The 22,597-nt window shown below is 40.7% G+C and overlaps 4 protein-coding genes and 1 pseudogene across 6 annotated transcripts in view; 2 read left to right on the plus strand and 3 right to left on the minus strand.

Moving 5' to 3' along the window:
• The first annotated feature begins 25 nt into the window (after positions 1 to 25).
• On the plus strand, positions 26 to 7,936 carry LOC109478821 (integral membrane protein GPR155-like). 2 transcript variants are annotated; one of them, XM_019780637.1, is made up of 14 exons: positions 26 to 208; positions 994 to 1,377; positions 1,753 to 1,916; positions 2,215 to 2,447; positions 2,770 to 2,938; positions 3,329 to 3,484; positions 3,828 to 3,911; positions 4,190 to 4,407; positions 4,564 to 4,651; positions 5,323 to 5,515; positions 5,808 to 5,909; positions 6,257 to 6,384; positions 6,574 to 6,669; positions 6,964 to 7,936. In XM_019780637.1, exons 2-14 carry the CDS (start codon positions 1,023 to 1,025, stop codon positions 7,075 to 7,077), a joined length of 2,100 nt encoding a protein of 699 aa, XP_019636196.1. In that variant the 5' UTR covers positions 26 to 208; positions 994 to 1,022; the 3' UTR covers positions 7,078 to 7,936. The 2 variants fall into 2 exon arrangements, with proteins under 2 accessions (XP_019636196.1, XP_019636195.1); XM_019780636.1 differs by having other exon boundaries at positions 998 to 1,377; positions 6,964 to 7,140.
• A 225-nt stretch (positions 7,937 to 8,161) lies between these two features.
• LOC109478822 lies at positions 8,162 to 9,772 on the minus strand (annotated as a pseudogene).
• Positions 9,773 to 9,974: 202 nt separating this feature from the next.
• Positions 9,975 to 13,348, minus strand: LOC109478765 (lysophosphatidic acid receptor 3-like). Its single transcript, XM_019780519.1, is given in 2 exon segments — positions 9,975 to 11,664; positions 11,666 to 13,348. Coding segments are annotated over 2 exon segments (1,266 nt in total). The 5' UTR covers positions 11,870 to 13,348; the 3' UTR covers positions 9,975 to 10,602.
• A 31-nt stretch (positions 13,349 to 13,379) lies between these two features.
• On the minus strand, positions 13,380 to 16,945 carry LOC109478767 (oxidoreductase NAD-binding domain-containing protein 1-like). Of its 2 annotated transcripts, none has more exons than XM_019780521.1 (7): positions 16,633 to 16,945; positions 16,279 to 16,387; positions 15,957 to 16,063; positions 15,264 to 15,408; positions 14,600 to 14,842; positions 13,940 to 14,045; positions 13,380 to 13,735 (listed from the first exon to the last, which is right to left on the minus strand). In XM_019780521.1, the coding sequence occupies exons 1-7, from the start codon at positions 16,683 to 16,685 to the stop codon at positions 13,569 to 13,571; spliced, it is 930 nt and encodes a 309-aa protein (XP_019636080.1). In that variant the 5' UTR covers positions 16,686 to 16,945; the 3' UTR covers positions 13,380 to 13,568. The 2 variants fall into 2 exon arrangements, with proteins under 2 accessions (XP_019636080.1, XP_019636081.1); XM_019780522.1 differs by lacking the exon at positions 15,264 to 15,408 and adding an exon at positions 15,445 to 15,586 and having other exon boundaries at positions 16,633 to 16,942.
• Positions 16,946 to 17,094: 149 nt separating this feature from the next.
• Positions 17,095 to 22,597, plus strand: part of LOC109478766 (citrate synthase, mitochondrial-like) — a 12,023-nt gene continuing 6,520 nt past the window's right edge. Inside the window, exons 1-5 of the mRNA XM_019780520.1 lie at positions 17,095 to 17,230; positions 19,949 to 20,005; positions 20,218 to 20,325; positions 20,560 to 20,625; positions 20,958 to 21,089. Of these exons, the coding sequence (XP_019636079.1) occupies positions 17,183 to 17,230; positions 19,949 to 20,005; positions 20,218 to 20,325; positions 20,560 to 20,625; positions 20,958 to 21,089 (411 nt within the window). The 5' untranslated portion in view covers positions 17,095 to 17,182. The remainder of the gene's footprint in view (positions 17,231 to 19,948; positions 20,006 to 20,217; positions 20,326 to 20,559; positions 20,626 to 20,957; positions 21,090 to 22,597) is intronic.

The following is a 22,597-nucleotide window of genomic DNA, read 5'->3' on the forward strand; positions in this document are numbered from 1 at the left end:
ACAACGTATCAAAGTACCCCTTAGAATCTTGACTGTGGAATGATCGTAGTTGACGAAAGTAGGTCACGCCGGTTTGGTATGTGCACGAGGTTTGGCAGCTGACAGTTGTGTAACGTTGTGACGTAATCCTACGATGTATGTAACTTTATTGTCGGGAACATGGCTTGAGTCGTCAACATAAGAGATACCAGACCATAAGGACCTGAAGGTTAGGTTTGATCTTTATAATCCAGGACTCTGAAAACAAATTGTTGGTCGTTTAGATATGTTTCTACTCGCTCCTGTTTCTTACACTTTACAGTGCTGATTGTTGAGATGACAAATTATAGACAGTGCTGTTTGTAAACATGTAGCTTATGTGTATACAACTTAAGTATTGTGTCGTGTATTGTTGTAAGCTCAAGAACATTGTAATGGATGTGGTAACATCATGTACCATTTTAATGATATAACGGATTTCATACACATTACTGCATGCTGTGACACCAAGCAAGGTCAGACACTGAGGAAGGGCGTGACTAGAATTTAAATTTGACCCACCCCTACATGTACATGTACATCCGGCCTGGCCACAGTTGCAGGGCTCTTGCTTGCTGTCTTCCTCAAACTATCCTTCATTGTCCCTACGTGAAAGAAGCCTAATGCTAAAGCGTTACCACGGTCCACGGCTACCCTATATCCTTTAACTTCTCCTGACTATAAAATACAAGTTCTGGCATTCAGCATGAGACAGCAGTTTTGAAAGTTGAATTTAGTGCCAAGTTCACTTTTTCTGTCCTGTTATGATTTTAAGTTTCAGTGGTTTTATTCTTGCAGGTACCCCAAGAGGCCCCAACCTCTGCTTCAGTCATTTTGATAAATAAATGTGTTAAGAGAGTTTTGATATCTGTATCTGTACAGCCGGTATAACACACCAGCTTGATGATGATAAACACGCTATTTGACAAACAAGCTTGATAAACATTAGCCTTTCCTTCTCGACTGTGCCCCCAGCAAGGTCCTGGACCCAAAAAGCCACCAAGATGTCGTCATCAGCTGTGTTTGACAACTTGTACCCAGCGATTATCCAGTGTTTTGCCATCATCTTCGCTGGATATCTGTTCGGACGACTTGGAATCATCACAACGTCCACCGCTAAAGGGTTGGAGAGTTACATCTCCTACCTCGCCCTCCCTGCCCTTCTCTTCCAGGCCATGTGTACGCTCAAGTTTGAGGTCGTCAACTGGTGGTTCCTCCTGGCCATCGCCATTGCCAAGTCTTCAGTGTTCCTGCTGGTGGCTGTGTTCACGCTGGTGCTAGGGAGGAACTTTGGGAAAGCTGGATTGTTCGCGATCTTTGCCACTCAGAGTAACGACTTTGCCTTAGGATATCCCATCGGTAAGAACCAATGAAACACAATATTACATTTAGTACTGTAGTGTACAGTATCTTGGTGGAGGTTTAAGCCAGCCATTTACATAATCATAATACATTATACAAAATAAACAGCTGGTTAAGGTTTTTAACAAGTTCGTTTGCCTAAAGTTTTAGACGACCCATTCTACCAGATGAAAACTAGTACACTGTACTACATGTAATTCCACTTCTTCAATGACTCATTCAGTTTACTGATAAACGACAGAGGAATGCATCATCAAAGTTACAAGTTAACAACAACATTGATGATTACCAGCAGAAAGTAAGTTAGAAATGACCTACAAGTACATTTATGTTGATCCAAGAGTACATATGATTCATGTTGTTGTTTTGCAGTAAAAGCCATCTATGGTGCCAGTCGACCAGAATTGCTGAGTTACATCTACCTGCTGGCTCCCATCTCTGTAGCCATCCTGAACCCCCTGGGCTTCACACTCATGGAGGTACAGAAGAACATCGACTCCACAGAGGCTCGGAGCAGGTGCAGGAGTGTTCTACAGGTAATTGTGTTGTGATACAGTGAACTCATTCAATATCACATACAATGTCATGTACTTGTGCCCAGTGTAGTATACATGTAGGTGACCACTATACATGTAGTATAACTATAAGCTAGGCACCACACACATCTTCCTATAGCCTGGGTGCCATCCAATTGCTGCTTAGACTCGCTGACTTAGAGCAAAGAAAAAGAAGGTAAGAAAATGAGAAAAGAAATTAACGGTACTTGTAGCTTTCCAACAAAAGAAGACTTCATGCTCATTGCCAGTTAATCTGAATATAATCTCTTTTTTTCAGGTTATAAAGGGGGTGATTTCAAAGCCTATCATCTTCATGATGATGATTGGCATTGCTGCAAACTTTGCCTTCCACCAAACCGTGCCACCTGTCCTGTCAGGTATCCTGAATGTGCTGGGGGAGTCCTTCAGTGCCACAGCCCTGTTCTACCTGGGACTCAGTATGGTCGGCAAGATCAGCCAACAGGCTCGCTTTGCCTTCATTGTGCCAGCTATCCTGGTGGCAGTCAAGACGTAAGGAGGAACATTCAATATGAAATTTGAATATGAGTATAACTTGTATAAGACATGCTGCTTCTAAGGCTTACTTGTAGCTGCTGAGTCTCTTTTGTCCTCTCCTATTTATGGATAGGATGAAAGAGACTCAGCAACTATAGTAACTATGCTAACTAGTAAGGTACAGATCTTTGGGGGCTTTAACTGTATGCACGTAACAAGAAAAGACAGAAGAAAGCCTATGAGTTAAGCCTTAGAGCTGAGTGTGAATTTCTTCTTGAAATAAATAAAAAGTAAATGTACACTTCTGAATGAGTGATTGTTGTTTTGTTTTTGACAGATTGCTGCTTCCGTTTGTTGCCCGTGAACTTGTCGTGGGACTCCAGGTCGGCGGTAACGACACCAACATGACAGAAGAGTTCCGTGACTATGGCTTCCTGTACGGAACCTTCCCCGTGGCACCTTCTGTCTTCATCTTTGCCGCCAACTATGGCCTGGCAACTGAAGTGGTAATTTTCTCTGTTACTGTTGTCTTTTTGAAACATCAAATTTCAGCTCAAATTTGGCTGTGGAAAATAGCTTTGTGGACTGAAAGTTGTGTGAAGACTCCCCATATACATACATGTACTAGTATATGGTATCATGAGAAGAGTAGTCTGCAAGCAATGTTTCAAAAGCTATGTTAGAGATTTTGCTTGTTTCAACATACATGTACATGTACACTGTACTTTTGAAGATTCACATTTATTTACTTCTGGTAACATTTCTAGTATATGAAATTGTTGCAAAAACATCACAGTTGCATTTTGAGTGTCTGAATGTCTTCAATGAAACTTTGTGTAGCTAGTTGTGCTGAGTTTATTTCTACCACCCACCCACCCGCCAACCCACCCACCCAGGTTGGTCCAGGGCTGGTAGTGTGTACCTTCCTGTCTGCACCAGTGATGTTCATGTCAGCACAGATGAGCAGTCTGTCCATGGACACACAGACAAACCTCATGGCTCTGGTCACCAGGACAGCGTTCGATGTCAGCATCATTGGACTCATCTTCTGTGTAAGTAGCCAACTGCCAACTTTGAAAAAAACTTACTTTATACCCATGTCATAACCTCAGAGAAAATCATACTAGTAGTTGTTATAATTTGTGCAGTAGGAACATGTTTTCCTTGTCTTGCTATGCTTAGAGTAAAAAAAGCTTTATGACCCCATTCTTGCTGACTTCCTCTGTAAGCAAAGTTAAACTGAAATGTAGATGGACCACAGCAGTTTGAAGGTTAAGGCATCTTCAGTATCTTTTATCTCAGACAAATGATACTCTTCTGCTGTAATTAATGATCTGCACCTTTAATTTGCTTTAAATTTTTATATTTGGCATCCTTTTTTATTCACCTCCCCAGGTCTGGGTACTTGCAGTGTTCTTCCTCTCTGGAAAGTTCAAGCAACTTCCTCACAAACTCACCACATGTCTGGTCATCTCTCAGGTACGACAAAAAACTTTACAATAAAAGGATGATACCATTGATACCATAAGTTCTGACTACAGACTATGTATTGTATGTGCATGTTTCTTCAGTTGTGCTTAAGTTGAACCTATAATTATACCTGAAAATTAGATACTGTGGGACAATATGTTACTACCTACTATGGCTATGGAGGTTCCATAGAAATGGAGAAAAGACTCAAGAACATCTATAAGCAACTTGCTTGACAATATGAAATGATGATTCTGTAAAAGTAGACTGATTTTTGTGCCCCCCAGGTCCTAGGCTGTGTTGGGATGATCCTGTTCTACACACTAGGATATACACACAGTGTGAACACCTGGCAGGTCTATCTCTCAGCCTCGGTCATGCTGATCGGAACTATCAGCTGTCGAACGTGGACAGCAGGGTTGGCTGTTGGGCTGTTCCTACTGAAGAAGGAGGGGACAGACTTTGTCAGCAGGAACATTGGACTGTTCCATATAGCCAGCTGGGGGTAAGGATATGAAATACTTGAACATATGGGCTGTTGTGGCTGTTGAATTTGAGTGCTCTGAATTTCCACAGCAATTACAAACGTTTGTACCAGCACATTACATGTATATACGTGTAGTTAAGATCATGTACCAGTAATGTATCTGATTGTTTCCAGGACACCCATCCTGCTGACAGGAGTACTGTTCATAGTCCGTTCCTTTACTGGGACTACCTGTGAACAACCCATGCACGATTCCTGTCAGGTCAGTGTCTTACTTAATTTATGCACTATGGCATCTACAACAAAATTAGGATCTATAACAAAACTAGCCTTTCTATCTAGCAATGAAAGAAGCCACAGGTAGTTGTTATATGTATATTGCCTGTTATGTTTTCTGTCATTTCATTTGGGTTGTGGGCACTATTTACATTCTACCAAGAAGTTTAAATCCAGTTTTTTAACATCCTTGATTCATCAGACATAATTACAATGTACTAGACCTGGTGAGAAATTGTCAATTATTCACCCGTGTTTTTCTTCTATTTCTGTCTTGATGTGTTTTCCAGTTTCCTTTCCTCTTTAGGCAGCTCTGTACTTCTTCTGTGGTAATTTATTTCACATCTGACTTAATATGTGCAATATGAAAGGTAGACGTAGGAGTAGAAGTATACTGGTAGCATTACATGTACGTGCATAAACTACACATACAGGTATCGTATAGAGAAGTATTATTCATTATATGATAACAGCATATAGCCTGCTGGGTGCCATCCTCTGTAGTTTCCCCCAGCTAGCCAGCAACATTAGAATGGCTTTTTTGCAGGATGTCTACAGTTTCTAGTTCCTTTGATTCTTACTTACTGAACATTCTAAGGAGTCAGAAAGTCTAGTAAAAAGACTTTTTTAGAACTTGGTGGTTTTTGTTTGTTACAGAGGATCACGATGACTGGAGTGTTGACAGTGTGTATACTGGTCACTGTGGGATCACTGGTAACACTACAGAGACTTGGACACCTCAGATCAGCTAGACAAGACAACAAAGACTACAGGGAAGTCCCAGGTCCACGCAGGGAGCTGAGAGACCAGTGTCAGAACCATAACAACTGCTGCACCAATCCAGACGAAGGTAACATATCACTACACTACCCTGGTATATAAAAAGGCTGTTAAACCAAACAAACAGCTACATACTCTTCAAACTAACCAGCACACGAGAAAAATCACATCATTTTGATTAGTTTTAACAGAATGATAACTGCCTGTGCAAGACACATGTATACAGTAGCTGTGCACTACTTTTCTGGTATCAGCTAGCCAGCTGCACAAAATTTTGAAAATTTATAAAATGGGCAACTAAAATTTTAAGCATACCTCACCAAAAGAGACTAAATGTACGTGTACTTGAATGTGTTCTGTAGAGTGTCCCCTGCTGACCTCCACGGAGCCTGGCCTTCAGAGACAAGACCTCCACAGAAGCAGAACTTCTCAGGGAATCTTCTCCTACCAGTCATTGTCATCAGGTAACACAGATCAACCCTCCTAAGTTAGATTAGTTAGAAAGAAACATTATGGGTTGCATTAGGGTAACGGTACTTTATTTATTGCAGTGCCTGCTTGAATACATTCAACAATGTCTCAGGTTTTGGCAAAATGGATGCTAAATTAGTGATTTGTACTGTAGCAGTGGCTTACTTTGTTCCTTTTTCCATGCAAATTCTGAGCAAAAAATGTAGTGGCTAGTGAATATGTATGTTCAATTAGTGTCTATCTCCATAACATATTGCCTATCCTTTATTTCTAATCACTACAATCGTGCATCCATTTATTTTTTCTTTTCTTCTAACAGCTCTAAAATGTTGTTTTTCAGAATCGTTGATGCCAGGAGCAGGGGATGGGTATCAGTTGGATGAAGAGGAGCAAGTGTCAGAGTCACATGACCATCAAGTATCCAGACATGTGGTGCTCCTGATCTGTCTAACACTGTCCATGATCATTGTGAGTCTTTGAATATGAAATTAGTGTTGCTCTGTGTTCATGGTCACATTTTTAACTTGTCTCTCTTTGCAGAGATAATGCACATATGCATCTTGTGTTTTTTTTCCCGTTCATCCACTTTGTTGCACATTCACAAACTGCAAAATTTAAGTCGTGTATTATGGTTCATTCTAACTCTCCCTATTCCAGGAGCTGTTCTTATGTATCTGGAGGCTGATAATGGACAACATGGAGGGCATCTATATCGAGCTGGAGTTCCTAAATAGTGTCCTCAACTATGCTCAGGTGAGTTGTGCATGAATTTGGATATACCCAGTATCTCATGTATAAACAATGGCTTGTGACATATAATTTGTATCGTAGCCTTAACGTATCAAAGTTCCCTGACATATACATACATACATACAAAAACTTTCTTAACCTCCAGCTTGCTAAAGTAGCCATCTGGCCTATATGTAAAGTCTCATGTGAATAAGGTTATGTACTCTTCGTGATGGAATAAGTTAAACATTATACTATGATTATTACGAACAAAGATGAACTTCAATGACCAAATATTGTTTGTTTTTTCCTCTGCAGGGATTTTTTGCATTTGTTGCATTTGGTCTGGACACAGAGATGATCTTCCATCCACTCATCAGGAAGTACGTAGAGATGAGGAGGTCCTCATCTCCCATCAACTCTCCTAACTGATGACATCAAGTTACCTGCCAATCATCACCAATGGAAACAAGAAATCAACTGACTACAAACATTATTAATACCAACAATCAACCATACCACTATGTTACTGATGATGTGACACCTATAGTATATGATCTATCAATAATAACTCTTAGATTTCATATTTTTGTATACATTATCACCAATAGAAACAAACAAGAAATCATCTGATTACAGCCACTAAGAATCCCTCACAGTTTCTAGTCCACACCACAGTCTTGTTGCACTGACAAAGGGACACTTTATATATTGACATCTCCCAGACTCAGTATTTTTGTATACATCAGTATTAAAAGTTTGTATAGTAAGCATCAGGGTGACTCAAGCTAGGTCTGCATAATGCAGGAAGACATTGCAGATATCCTGAAAATATTCTTTGAAAGTATTTGCTTAATTAGTGCCTTTAGCAATGCATGGACTGGACATGTTGAAAAAAAGCAGCTGAAAATTCCAACCACTTATTATATAAGAAAAGTGCTGGATTTTGAACTGTGGCCATACGGGGTAAAAGCAATATTATCATATTAACTTGCAAGTCCTTACTGATGTGAAAAGGAGCTGAAAATTCTGACCACATGGTAAGAAAAGAGCTGGATTCTGAACTGTGGCCACATGGGGTACAAGCAATATTATTATTACCTTGCAAGTCTGATGCAAAAAGGAGCTGAAACTTGTTAGATGAAGAAGTGCATAATGATGTAGCAAGACTTGAGTCATGTTTTTCTGGTTAGAGATGTGACAAGATATTAAATAGGGTATTTTGTTGCAGTAGGCTAGCAATATGATTGTACATTTTCTATTCTACAGAGACAAATAAATACAAAGAAGATAATTGACTACATTATTTTTTTAACTCTACACACTGCACTTGTGAAGAGACCTGTCCTTGGAACTGAACACTCCCCACACCTGAGCAACCTGTCTACATTCATATGTTTTGCCACGTAAAACCTCGCCTTATACAGATGCAAACTGTTTTATAGATTACAACATGTTTATTCGTTTGTTTTTTTACGAATTCCATATAGAAAATGAAGTCAAACGGCGAAAGGTATGGGTATAAAACAAGAGCCTTGTTCTTCTATTATCCCAAGCGTACGTGACCATACCGGAACTGAAGAAAGCCCAAATATGCAGGAACAATGTACTCAGGACATTATGAGCACCACACTCGCCTACTCTTGCCTAGCATTTGTATGTTGTATAAGGGGGGGACCTCGATGAGTAGCTCTATTGTATACCGTCTCATCCCAAAACAAATGTCATAAAAACTACATATTTTCAACCATACATTTACTGTCACTTGAGCTCATTCAGTATTAACGTTACTAAAATGAAATGTACATTTGAGACATGATTATGGTTACCATAGATATGTGTTTTCAATTGTTGCTTTGAAGTGTATCTATTTCTTATCGTTTTTCTGTGATGACTATTCTTCCGCCTCGAAGCTCTCTCTCTACGAGTACCGGGACTTCACTGCGCTTGCGTGACTTCATGTCCATGACCATCTGCCGGCCGCGTCTGGTGTAGATGGGTCTACCCTCATCGTCCCAGCGCCGGGGGACCAACTCACGATCATAACCTGTACCTAAAGTACAGAGGCGTTTCAGTCAGGAGTTTTTTATGTATAAGACTAGTGTGCTACTTTAACTTTCAAAAGGTCTGTCCTTGGTACTGAACATTTCATACACTATACTTCTGAACACAAAATATCGGCTGAATCATTTGTATCGAGACAGTGTTTGGACTGCGTACTACCTACAAACTTTGAAGAGGCCTGTCCTTGGTACTGAACATTTCACACACATTCCAAACACAAAATATCGGCTGAATCATATGAATCGAGACCGAATTTTTATGTATGCATAGGGGCTAGCGTGCTACGTACAAATTTTGAAGAGGCCTTTCCTTCGTACTGAACGTTTGACACAATATTGTTTTAGTCACCTATTTCATATATAGGGACAAGTATGCTACCTACAAAATTTGAAGAGGCCTGTTCTTGGCACTTTGCACACTAGTTGTGAACACAAAAACGACATCTGTATAATCTGTATCAAGACAATAGTGATTGCTATCAAAGGTAGTGACAAGATAAGCCAAACATGTAGCTACATAAGTACAATTTGGTAGCGTCTCATTTTTCTACTTCTGAAAATTAAAATATGTGTTTCATTCATTTTCATTCAGATTTACTGTATTTTTACAACGTATTTACCTGGCACGGACCTAGAGGAATTTTGTTGTGCAGAATTCGAAGCAGAGCTCAGGCGCTTTGTGGATTTGCTTTGCTGACGATGTTTTCACCGCACCACGTCTGCTGTTGGCTGAAGTAGACGGTCGCCTAGACGTCCCCGGCCGCGCTCTTGGCGAGTTCGCAAGTTGTACCGTCCGTCCGCGCAGACGCAAGTCTTGCGCTGTCGCCTTTGAATTCGCCCGCCCATTCTGTCTCGGCTTTCGCTGGTTATCTACTTTCTTCACGCTACCGCGGCGCTTGGAGGCTAGCACCCTCCCCCCTCCTCCAGTAACAGTGACTTTACTTGACGACTTTTTGGACCTTCTGCCATTTTCTTGCTTGGCTCTTTTTTGTTGCGGTTTGGAGGATGTTCGTGACATCCTGAGTTATGGTTACACCCGGCGTCATAATGCTTCTTGTTCGATAGGTCTATGACGTTCGGGAACATTTCTAGCGTCATAAAGTGATTCCTTTCCCAACTTTCTATTTAACAATATACATTTACGCATGCTACGCAACGGTTTCCAACGCTTCCAATCGTCTATGACGTTGCGGAACGTTTAAAGCGTCATAAATAATTCTTTTTTCCTATCCTCTATTCAACAATAAACGCGTGCCACGCAACGGTTTCCAGACGCTCCTATATCAACAGGACGTCTAACTCTAACCCCAACCCCGACCCACTGTCACACAGGAACAAACGGCAGGAACTGTACACTCCAACATTTGTAAACATGTAGGTCTATAGCATTTTAAAAGGGACATTGACTCAATGCAAAAGTAGCAGTTACTCATTGACAAGCAAGGGCTAATGAAACGTGTACAAGAAACGTAAATCGGAATCACTGGGAAATATCAGTATCAAAATGTATCCCAACCAAGCGACAAAAAATGCAACTGGTGCGGGAAGGGGTGTGACTTACATCCTACGTACGACAGAAACACATCAAGAACATTCTAGACTTGAAGTGATTGTTCACATTTTTATTAGTTTACGAATGTGAAACGATCAATACAATGTTTTTCCCCGACACCAAACTGGTATGTGCTATATGTACATTTGCATCTACTAACAATGTATTACACTGACAGCACAGTCATAACATACATATATTTACATTCTACTGAATCAAAATCACTAGGAACCCTATTTTATATCATGTGGTGTTTCAGATATAGCACTTGTCATTGCTGTCCATACATGTATGATGTCAAAATTTTGACTTTCTAAGTAGAGGTTCCAGGGCAGTTTTCTTTCAGTCGAGTTCTACAATCTCTTGATCAAGACAGTCTGCCATTACCTGGTTAGAGCGAGTTACCTTTGGTCCTGTAGCGGGCTGGCCTGTTGGCATGGTCCGTTCACTCCCAGAAGCCGCCCCGGTACCGCCCCGCTGATTTTGGGGAGTTTCTTCGTCCTGTGGGTTCACGCGGTTTCCCCGCATCATGGTGACAAGTGCCTCGTGGATAGCTGTAACATCTTGACGGATAGTCTTTCTTAAGTCCGGTGTGCGGATGATAGTTGCGACTGGATTGACCGCCGAGTTCAACACCACCATGAAAGCTACGCCTGTCTCCGCGCGTGGAAGCGGACACTTCTCCCCAGCCAGACGGCACACTGGGATGACTATCATGGGTAATAGCCAAAATGTAATGGCTGCTACTACCTGAATCATAACAGTCCTGGCCTTGTGCACACTTCTTTGGTATTTTCGTTCTGCTGCATCGTTAGGCTGATCTTGCTTTGCACTGTTTTGTCCCGGATTGTTGGGACCCCCTGGCTGCCCAAGCCTTCTCTTTTGCCTTGCTTTGATGGCTATGAATACACTTATATTTGTGACCAGCATGACACCGGCTAGTAAGAGCATTATGGTAGCTACAAGATAACCAAACACTATGGGGTTTAAGTTGAAACACTTTAAATTTGGCATGTCTAGACAGTTCCAACCCATACTGGGCGCGAAACCAAACAGGGTCAGAACAAGCCACGAAGAAACAATGGCCACACCTGCGTCGCGTTTTGCCCTGTGAGCATGGGTGTGGAAAAATATAGGATGCCTTATAGCAACATAAGAGCTTATAGACATCAGGCATAGTGCTGATGCAGACATCATCTGACTATATAATAGGAAAGTCGCAATATTCATTGTGAAATACAGTCCGGTCAACCCTACCGGTACAGCTTGACACCGTAAGAGGAGTCCAATACCAGCTAACATGTCTGCCACAGCTAGGTTTGCCATGAGAAAGGAGAGTTGTTTGCGTAGCTCTGGTGCTCGGATGATTCCCCAAAGCACGGCAGCGTTAGAAATGATAATGCACGAGTCCTACCAGCCAGAACACGACAGCCATTCCTGTTCCCAACTCCATGAAGTCTGTGTACGCGGAGCAGGCTTCTTGGGCTTGGTCGTAGGATGACTTGTTTTGTAAGTGCCACAGGATGCAGGGAATTCGCCTGGTGAAGTCTCCTTCTGATGTCTCGCCGGTACCAGATGGCAAAAGAGAGCTGTTGTTAACGTTGAACATGGTTGAGTTGGATGTGGTCAGACTTCAGCGCCAGACGCAGGACCAGTAAGCGGCGGCACAGACGTCTGCGATAGTCAGCAGCCAGAATAAAGCAAGAAGCTGCACAGTACCAAGAGGGCTCTCAATTCATGTCAGAAAAAAATGCCAAGCCACAAGTCAATTCATGTGATTTGGTGTGGTTACCAAGGACAGCAAGATAGGCTATTATACAGGTGTGCAATTAAGTGACAGGAAAATTTCTGATGACATTTATCAAGTAAGGACATTACAATGAAAGGTGCATTCCTCGGAATTTCTATCAATTTTCGTTAACACAAGGATGAGTGAAAGGTATGTTTCGTGCGTCATTCACATTCTTTTAAGATGATATCAAATAAATATGCATGTTCTCCCCAAATTCATATGGTACATTACTGAGTAAAAAAAAAGTTTCACCTGCCACAGCTAAGTAGTACATGTGCCGATGTTTCAGCTTCAGTACGAAGTAGACTGCCATCTACAAAATCAAGTCAGTCCGGCCTTACGGATTTTTTAAATGAAATAGGTTGTATCAATATACAGACGACACAAACCCTGTTTTATTTTGTTTGACGTCTTCTAGTTTTACAAAATAAGACTGAACTTTGGATTTTTTTAAAAGTCATACACAACGTTACCATCTACAGAAAATGTAATGTACCAGCTATCATTGAAATGCTACGAAATCTGAAAAAAAAAGTCAAATAACAGATGACAGTTGTTCCTGTTTTTGAACTCTGAAAGTTCTATGTGTATATTCAACGGATCGTACGATCAGTGAGAGGCGGGCGGCAGCCACAACATAGCAAGATACTGCGCATTAACAAGAGGGTTGTCAATTCATGATCATGTCTGAAATGCACTCTTTCTTACACAAGGCAATATGCCTGTACAACGAGTTTTCGAAGTAAGACTCTTAGGACTCTCTGGTCTTTACTTTAGTGCCCATGTGAGGCTTTTTCTAAGGTTTTTGTTCATGTGTTTTTATATATATTGCAATGTTAATTTGTATTTGCCTGACAAGTAACTGTAAAAAATCCGTCTTATTCAGCATGTTTTTGTACCTACAGGCTGGGAGGCTGTTTTTTTAATGGATAAACTGTTATTAGAAAATCAAGCTGCAAGTCACTCAAAACTAGTATGTGATTTCTTTTGGTTACCAAGGACAGAAATGAAGGCTATTATACAGGTGTGCAAGTAAGTGACAGGAATTTATGATGACGCTTATTAGGAAGGAACATTACATTGAAAGACGCTTTCCTCAGCCACCAAAACTCATCTATTGCTAAGGGCTGTGGAATTTCCATTAATATTGGTTAACACAAGACCAATTGAGAAGGTATGTTCCATGCGTCATTCATGCTCTTTTAAGATATTAAATTCATGTAATTCCCAAACCAGCAAGGTATATCATGTATGATGATGATGATGATGATATCACTGAGTAACTAAAGTTTCACCTGACACAGCTAAGGCCACACCAATTCTCTTGGTGTGATTAATCCATATCCTAGTAGTCCTAATTTGAGCCAACCTCCCTGGTCAAAATGACACAATGGCCATGATTGTGTCTTTAGCAACAAGATTCTCTCAAATGACAAGAATACCACAAGACACTGGACAGAACCCCAGTATGGCCTAAAGCATAAAGTTCATGATCCCTTCCAGCTATACCAGACTGTCACCACCACTTCTCAAACTTGATGTTCCCTCTGTCCACCCCCAGACAGCTGAGCTGGTCTGCCATGGACTCGATCATGGGAGGGGGGCCGCAGATGTACGACAAGATGTGATCGCCATGGAGACAAGATAGCTCCGCCTTCAGGTCTTCTTGTGTGATTCTCCCCACTGGAGCAAGAAAATATCATAACAGGATCATTCTTTCTTTGCAGTTGAAGGGTATCTTAATAATAATTGTTAACTAAAATAAATTGCTGATTACGTCAGAATCTAACCTTCTTGTTCTATTTTGATACAAAGAATCAAAATGAATGAAAAGAGGGACTTTCAAAGTTTTATACATAAGCAAGGTTAGATGATTTTTTTTCATACCCTTTGGCCTAGGGAACTGGCTGGGGTCTTTGAACTCCTGCTGCTGAGTCACAAAGCACTGAAAGGAGATGTCAGGAACCTCCTTACACAGCCTCAGAATCTGCTCCTATATCAGAAAAATGCAACTGCAACATTTGGTCTTTCTCAATGTCATATGTTCTGATACTTATTTATTGACCCATCTATTCATCTAATCAATCATTGTACATGTACTAGTACACCAACCTAAAAGTATGGGAAAGTTCAACATCCTGCATCAAAATGTAACTCCTGAAATACTGTTTGTAGACAGTGTTCAGTACCAAGGACATTTTCCTGTGTGTGGAAAGTGTTCAGCACCAAGAACAGGCACATTTTCCTGTAGCTGTGCGTGGAAGGTGTTCAGCACCAAGGACAGGTCTGCTCACTTGTGTGTTTATGGGGTTCAGCACCAAGGACAGGTATGTTTTCTTGTGTGTTGATGGTGTTCAGCACTAAGGACAGGTATGTTTTCTTGTGTGTTGATGGTGTTCAGCACTAAGGACAGGTATGTTTTCTTGTGTGTTGATGGTGTTCAGCACCAAGGACAGGTCTTATGTTGTTCAGCACCAAGAATATGTAGAAAACTTTCAATGAAACCCAAACATTTTATTTCACTACACAAAAATAACATTTTCTTACCCTAAACAACAACTCCCCTTCATCCCTGGCACTGTACAGTAGCACAGTCCGTCCTGGTTTGTACGCTGTTTCACTTTTCTGACTCAAGCGATGTAAGTCCACCACATGTTGCACTATTGAGTACAGGGGGTTTATCCCTACACCTCCTGCAATTAGCAGCAAGTCTTTTGATTGGTCTCCATCTTGGGGGTCAAAGTTGAAGTCTCCTCCTGCTCTCATTCTAACCTTTGACCCAACATGACACTGAAATAAGAGATCATATCATTGTAGCAGGATGATTAATCTTACAAAAGTCTACCACATTTACTACTGATAATGTAGATTGAAGAGCTAATCTTTTTTTATTTAAAAGCAAGAAGTAGAAAATGGCAGATACATGTATATACATTTTTACTAGAACATAGCAATATGACTTTTAACTGTAGTGTCATATTGTCTAACCCTTTATCACACTAATTTTCGAACCACAATGAGCACATTCATCAGAATTGCGCCAGAAGCAATGTACATTAGCTAATACAGATACAGTACAGATGAGATGGAAAGTTTTTTGGCTTTCATTTCTTTTGTGTGAGCATTTGAGTGCCAGACCTGTCAGCATAGCAATTTGTCAAGCCTTTCGCAAAGTTTAGTATAGCCAGAACAGGAAACAAAAAACTGCCACCTTGTGGTGCACCCAATGTGCCGGCGCCTCTTCACTACATTTTACTGCCAGGTCAAGTATCCCATCATGCTCCAGCTGACCCGGTGCTGAGGTCATAGAGAACCCTGTGAACTCACCCTCCAACTCTGGGATAAAGAAGTCCACCCTAGGGAGGGACAACACAAAAGTGAACAGCTGTTACCTGTGTGTGGACCCACTTGGCAGGGGGGTGTTGACTAAACTTAACAGCCAGCTCTAGTATGCCTTGGTGCTGTAGTTTGTGGGGTGCAGAGCTCATGGAATAGCCGCCAACAGTTTTTATGGAGGGGATGAAAAAGTCAACCCTGTACAAAGGGAAAAACAATAAAGTTGGAACGGATGTGACCATGAATATGACAGCTACTTCTTAGGGCATTCTTCTAGCTATTTATTGGTGGTACCAAAAAATAAAGGGACTCACGTAGGTTGTTTTTGTCGCTTCAAGGATGAAATCATGACAAAAATGTTCTGAGAAATGATAGATTTCCTCCTTCAGAATATTTCTTGTTCTACCACCCCACCCTGAACTTGCATTGGATTGGCTCTATGCAGAATGAATCAGCAGGGGTTTATTTCTTGGTCTTTTTCTGCCTATTCTGCATCTTTGCATCTTCCTCTAGTGAGCAGGTAAAAGTCTGACCAAGAGACTTAGTTTGAGATTTTGTCGCTCCTCACCATTGTCCAGCTTTGAAGCTGAAATCCTCATTGTTAACCTTGAGACTGAGACTTTTCACTGTAGGTGAGAGGTCATACATACTCTCCACCACAGCTTCTGTCAAGGTCTGCAAAAAAGACATATGTTAGTCATGCCTGTTGTTTAATGTTAAAGAAAATTTCATTGGTTGAATATACATGCACACTTTAAAGCGCACAACACATACAGTCATGTAAAATGACATTTTGTGCAAAATAATAACAGTTCACAGGTAACGTTGTTAAGCATTATCTTATCTGTAGTTAATTTTGACCTTGATTTTTTTCAGATAGCTGTCTCTACCTGCTGTCTGGTGTTCTCCTTGGTCCTCTCCAAGTGATCTCCTTTCCCAGAATGCAACTTCGCCATCCTTGGTAAATGGCAGCAGCAGCAGCTTACAAATGCAGGCCACCTGACAGAACAACATACAGTCTGCTGTATAACTTTGTGTATAATAATGGGGTTCTGTAAAATTCTTCGAATCGCATAGTCAAATGCCTTGCCCAAAAATCAGAATGGAGCACCCGCAGACTAGTTTTGCCAATCACCCCATGATAAATATCCATGTAAATACAAAACATTAATGTTACAATCCAATGTTATGTAGTCTTGCCAATTTGCAGGGTTATGCCCTTGTCCCTGCTTGACATATTGTACCTTCTAGCCTTGGTCCCTCTGCTGCAGGCCTGCCCCAACTTCCTCACAAACATCACCTAATGTCTGTATCTGAAGAAGTCCAAGGTCTAAAGTTCAAAGATCAGGACTACAAGATGTCAACTTGAGTGGCCAGGTTTTATAAGATCAAAGTACATGTACTAATTCGCGAGGGATGTCCTTACAAAATTTACCCAAGCAAACATTGTTCAAAGACCATGATCAATGACTGGATAATGATTGTTAGATATTCAAAGATCGTCACAAAGTCACGGTTTCTTGCCTTTACTATAAATGTGACAGGCAAGCATTTATTTATTTGTGACGTCACTGGGGTTACCCTTATCTACTGCGCAGACTCAGTTATTTTTCGAACACTGTCTGTACCAGCCAATCAGAACATTCAAAACATAAATTAAAACAGAGATTGACCAATAAACGACTGGTTTGTTATCAACATTGTCCAATCACAATCGGGACAAGTCTCACTTACGGGAGCACTTTGACCGGTACATTGCCCTCGGTGGGGGAAAGGTTCGTTTTCGACGGAAAAATGTCCATGTTTAGAACAGTTACGGCGCGGCTTTACGCCCCAACAAAGGTAAGACAATTCTCAACATTCCGATGTCTTTGTTTAAGCAGTTTAAGCCGCTTATCATGAGTCGTATGCCTCGATCGCACGTGAGCAACTCCGGTGAGGAGGGAGGGGGGCGCGAACAAGGTGGACTGTCGGGGCGTCAGCTGGGTCACCGTGATGTTGCAACAAGCTATAAGATACAAAATTCTTAACTTTTGTGTTTTTTACTGTCATAAGTTGGAGTTATAAAGTATTTTGTAACCATGCTCAATGTATCAAAAGCACTGTCGATACCCTACATGACTATGGCGAAGATTTAGTGTCACTCTCAGTACATGTGACTTTCAGTTTGCTCAAGAGGTTAAAGATTGACCTCCTTGGTCTTTAAACGTTATAAGTTATCTATGTAGTGTCTGTAATGCATAAAGACATTAGGATATGGACGAATTCTCGATATAGAGGGTGTTTGTTGCATACATGTCTGTTTCATAGTTTCAGGGACAGGTAATTTATGGATTTCTTTAACTTCCTGTATGTGGAGGTCAGACCTGTTTTCCCAGAAAATCTTTATAAATTGTTTCTCTCTATATATAGAAATGTATCAGACTTGCGTGAATTTCTGAAAGGAGGTATAAAAACTATGATGATGGTCAGACCTGAATTCCAAATTTTTGTAACCTGGACTCAAGACTCAGACTGACACACTGTTGCCAGGACCTTACAAATTGTCTTCAGCCAACATGCCCTGAGGAAATCTTGCCTATCTGAGGAAGGCCCAGAGCTATTTGTCTCAACTTCTCTCAAGCATGCAAATGTAGATCTGATGTGTAAGACTACTACATTTTACATCATATACTACTACAAATAGAAAGAGATTGTACTGATACATCATTTTTTCAGTATGTCAAGGCTTCTTTCCTTTCAAGGGGTGTCATATTTGTATGCCTGACCATTTTTGTAGGACACATCGTCCAGCAAAGTCGACCTCTCACATGTGACCAAATTTGCCTTGGAAATTTTCTGATTGAGAACATTGTTGGTAAGGCCATGGGAAGAGACTAATGATCATGTTGTCAACTTGCATAAGGTTGATGGTTAGGCAAAAAAGTTAAGTAAAAACATAATACATTGTCCAAATCACTCCACCAACCCATTGACCCAGATTATGTGCCGGTAGAACAAAAGATAGTGTGGTACACATATTGAATAATTTACAAGCTTAGCACTTTGAAAGGCTTCTTGGGTTGATTCAGATGAGATTTTTCTTGAAAAACGTTGGTGATATAGTTTTTCATGGAGATTTTGAAGTGTCTTAAGTACTGCCTGGTATGTTGGATAAGGCCATAAATAATGGCAGCTTGTTAAACAATAAATGATTTACAAGTTGACCCACTTAACCCCAATAAAATGGTTAGGATAGAACATATGTGCCATGTGGAATAGTGACCGAGTCGACCACAAGCTTAGAATGGCTGTCCAATAAACAGTTTTCACCAAGGCATTTTATAAATTATGAATACATGTATTGTGTATAATACTATAAGTACAAGAAAGAAACCAAGCATTTCATAAATAGAACCACAGTCATAACATATGATATAAACTGTGTCATTTGTATCTATAAAAGATGTGTCAGGCCCACTTTTGTGATGGCCCATCATTACAATTTACACCCACACGACACAGTAGCTTGCTAGGACAGAATAGTCTGTCATAGCTCCTGAATGCTCCCATGGCTCACCGTGACATCATTGCATGGCAGATAGGAGACCCAGGCCAGCTAATGGAACTGGATCCACTCACAGATACATACTACAGATAAGGGGAAACTAGGACTCGAAGTGCTAATTATGGCTATCAGGGGAATACTAGTATCAGCATGGAGGCTTTGGGCTCAAAATCAATCTTGAGCACTTGTTACTAGTATCCCCATTTACACCTGGGTGGAGTGAGAAATCACAATGGCAAGTGAAGTGACTTTCTCAAGGACACAACATCTAGCCAGGTATGCCAGAAAGAAGCAGTGACCTTTGGGCCTTGCATGTATCTGCCAAGCCGTACTATTCAAGAATTTCAACCAAGTATATGGTTTCTACTTTCAACTTCAAAGCTGTGTACTAGTAATATGCCATTGAGGTGACCAGATTTGTCAAGTAGACTTTTCAGAGAATGTCCTATATATAGCCGATAATGGAATACATGTAGTAAAGGTCATATATGTTATGTCAAGGTGACACTAGTGCTGTCAAGACAACAGCTTTTTTTATGGAAAGATTTGCGTTCTCAAGATGATTCCTTACATGATAGAAATGTGCTGTAATATTTTATACTTATTTTTATTATTAATTAAGAGTATTTGGACATGTAATTTTTCTTGTATGTATCACATTTACAAGATCTAGGAGTATGGTAATAATAATCCAAAAATGTTGTTGTCATTCTTTGACCTCCTGTAGGATTGTTCTAGTACAGAGTGTAAGTGTTATTGTGTTACAACATATACAGTATAATAAATGATGGCCAGTTTAATCAGTGCTAGGTTCTGTACCAGTCCCAGGGGAAATCTGTACAGCAATGACGCCCAGAGGTGAGGCACCTGTCAAGGAAAACCCAACAGGTGCACAGGCACAAGGAAAAAGGGGTTGTGATTGAAATTGAAATGCAGTACATGTAGTGTGTATGATGTGAAAAGATTGCATTTTGTTATGAATACTTACAGAAATATTTCTTTGTTCCTCATAGCCTCTGATTCCAAGGTTCAGTAATGGCCTCAGGAAATATGCAACACAGTCACAAACGGTGAGCAAAGAGTAGCTTAACTGTCACTGTAACAGTTCTGGGAAAAATATATCGTAATGCATGTCTATACAAAATGACACCCTCTAAATGCACTATTCCGTTTCAACCTTTTCCCTGCTTTGTAAGCTATAAGCCATGCATTTTTGTATTCCACAAGGCTACCTAAGCAGTAAGAATGTTAAGCGTATATGGTTCACTTGTCCCTTTCAAAGGATCTTAAGGAGGTCCTAGCGGCCATGATCCCAGTGAAGCAGGAAGAAATCAAGAGCTTTAGGAGTCAACATGGTGCCAGTAAGATTGGGGACATCCAGATTGACCAGGTGGGAAAGTGATTATGTGCTCTATGATTTGGTTTCAAAATTGCAGTATAGGGTTGTCAAGTTAATTCTAAGAATTGTAATGATAAAATGATGTGATATGTGAACTAGAACTTAGTGTATTTTCACTGCAGAATCATTGCTGTACAAGATAATACTGTTATTCATGGGATGAAGTCATGTACGTGTCATGTTCAGATTAAGCCTTGAATACTGTTAATTTTTCCCCACCCATAGTTGTATGGTGGCATGAGAGGTATGAAGTCCATGATCTGTGAGACATCTGTACTGGACCCAGAGGAGGTATGGCCACAGCTTTTATGTTGTTTACATTATTAAGTCAATCTTACCACACATCAACAATACATCAACTTTTTTTATAACATCATGTATAGTCCTCTTCATATCTCATTCAAATAAAAATCAGTGCAGTCTTACCTGCAAATTTAATCTAATGGCAACCATTTTTACATGGCTTAGAGTTCCTGTTCTTAAAAGTTCGTAGTTATAGATCTATGTACAGTATCTGCATAAGATTTTATCTACAGTATAACAGATTGCAAATGGCAAAGCATAATGGCCTTGCACACGAAAACAAAAGTTGAAGGTAACCCTGAATTGTTTTTCCTTCCCAGGGCATCCGTTTCCGCGGGCTGAGTATCCCCGAGTGCCAGAAGGTCCTGCCCACGGCGCAGGGTGGGGAGGAGCCCCTCCCCGAGGGACTGTTCTGGCTGCTGGTTACAGGAGACGTCCCCACCCAGGAACAGGTACAGTAGGGGGGGTTGTGGTTTAGGATTGTGAGGGTATTATAAAGAACCCTTTCCTAGTCACAGGAAAAATCCCTATCCCTAAAAAAATACAGTAGGGATATACATGTAGCATACATTATATATTTGAATGCACATGTCATTTGTAGCATGCATGGTCCAGTGGCTAGTGTCCCCCCTTCTGGAACACGAGGTTGGATATCCAAATTCCGACCATTGTCGATCACCCGACGTGCACGCTACTGGAAGGGGTCGCAGTCCTTAGGACGGGACATTAAGCTGTGGTCCACTGTTCATTGTGCTTGGGCCAAGGAAAAAAAATGTTGTGTTTCCTGTTTCAGTCCAGAAAAAAGTAGGGTCGGTAGGTAGGGATTATCTTATTTTATTTTTATTTTTATTTTTTTTAGACTTTGCTGATTGCTGTGTTTATATAAGCAGAACATGATGAAAAATCGATTGTGCAATATTATATTTCATCACTCAGGTACTCAGGTGTCAGATCATGGAGCTTTAAACGGTCGATCAGATGTCCCTAGCCCTTGCAGGGCTAAATTCAGATTCAGGTCCTGATTCAAGTCTACAGGTTTTCAGGGTTCTCCCAGGGATTTGGGAGAAAAAAAAGGAAACAAAAAAGAATTCTAAAGAAAAAAAAATTAATACTGCACAAAATTTTAATTGGTTTCTATCCCTTTGTTTGCCTAAAAATCGATAGTGTGATTGTATCAATTTGAAACCCCAAAAAATTAGCTAAATCGGCGATTTAAGGTTATTGCGCAATGGACGTGCCCTATGACCTTCAACCTTTGGGGGTCATGCAGGCGTCAACACGCGCCCTCCCCATGCCTTGCCAGTCCGTTTTCGTGGGCAAATTTCTGCTTTTTTAGAGGTTTTGCGACCTAAAAACTCACATCAGAGGAAAAATACACCACAGACGACATTTTCATGGTAAATATCGATAAATGGACCAGGCATTTTTCTGTCCCGTTGCCGATTTTGCTGATTTTCGCCATGTGCTTATAATTTGTTTACGTCGATAGCTACCTTTCCTCGTCCGGTTTTATGGGCAAATTTCCGCTTTTTTAGACGTTTTGGGACTAAAAGACCGACAAAGGGGGAAAAATACATCATATACATTATTTTTATGAGAAATACTGCTATCATGGACCATACATTTTTTTTTCGCGTTGCCGAATTTTTGCGGCCGCCGCATGCTGATGGTGCAGTACGGTAGGGAATTTTCTACGATTAGTTCGTAAATGTATCGGCTTTTAAACTATTTTCGGAGTCGATGGCTTTGTTTTACAAACAAATCAGACAAATTATTAGCGTTGTTTACACGACTTCAAAACGCTAGCGGGGCGCCCGATGTTCCACCAATAACAGCGATTCTCTCGGTAGCGTCGTGCAAAATGTTTTGGTTCAGCAATATGCAGGGGTCCACACAAAAATAAGGCTAGGGTCGGCGGTTTTTTTTAGGGTCGGTCGGGAAACAGGAAACACAACATTTA

This window comes from Branchiostoma belcheri, unplaced genomic scaffold (genome assembly GCF_001625305.1).
Source record: "Branchiostoma belcheri isolate BF01 breed outbred unplaced genomic scaffold, Haploidv18h27 scaffold45, whole genome shotgun sequence".
Taxonomy (NCBI): domain Eukaryota; kingdom Metazoa; phylum Chordata; class Leptocardii; order Amphioxiformes; family Branchiostomatidae; genus Branchiostoma; species Branchiostoma belcheri.

What these genes read in the sequence shown, in the direction of transcription:
- LOC109478767 (XM_019780521.1), bottom strand. Translation starts at nt 16,685, where the DNA reads ATGTTTGTGAGGAAGTTGGGGCAGGCCTGCAGCAGAGGGACCAAGGCT. An exon ending in AGAGGGACCAAGGCTAGAAG is followed by an intron (nt 16,388 to 16,632) that starts GTACAATATGTC and finishes TTGTTCTGTCAG; the next exon opens with GTGGCCTGCATTTGTAAGCT. An exon ending in AGGAGAACACCAGACAGCAG is followed by an intron (nt 16,064 to 16,278) that starts GTAGAGACAGCT and finishes TCTTTTTTGCAG; the next exon opens with ACCTTGACAGAAGCTGTGGT.
- LOC109478821 (XM_019780637.1), top strand. Translation starts at nt 1,023, where the DNA reads ATGTCGTCATCAGCTGTGTTTGACAACTTGTACCCAGCGATTATCCAG. An exon ending in TAACACTGTCCATGATCATT is followed by an intron (nt 6,385 to 6,573) that starts GTGAGTCTTTGA and finishes TCCCTATTCCAG; the next exon opens with GAGCTGTTCTTATGTATCTG. An exon ending in GTGTCCTCAACTATGCTCAG is followed by an intron (nt 6,670 to 6,963) that starts GTGAGTTGTGCA and finishes TTTCCTCTGCAG; the next exon opens with GGATTTTTTGCATTTGTTGC.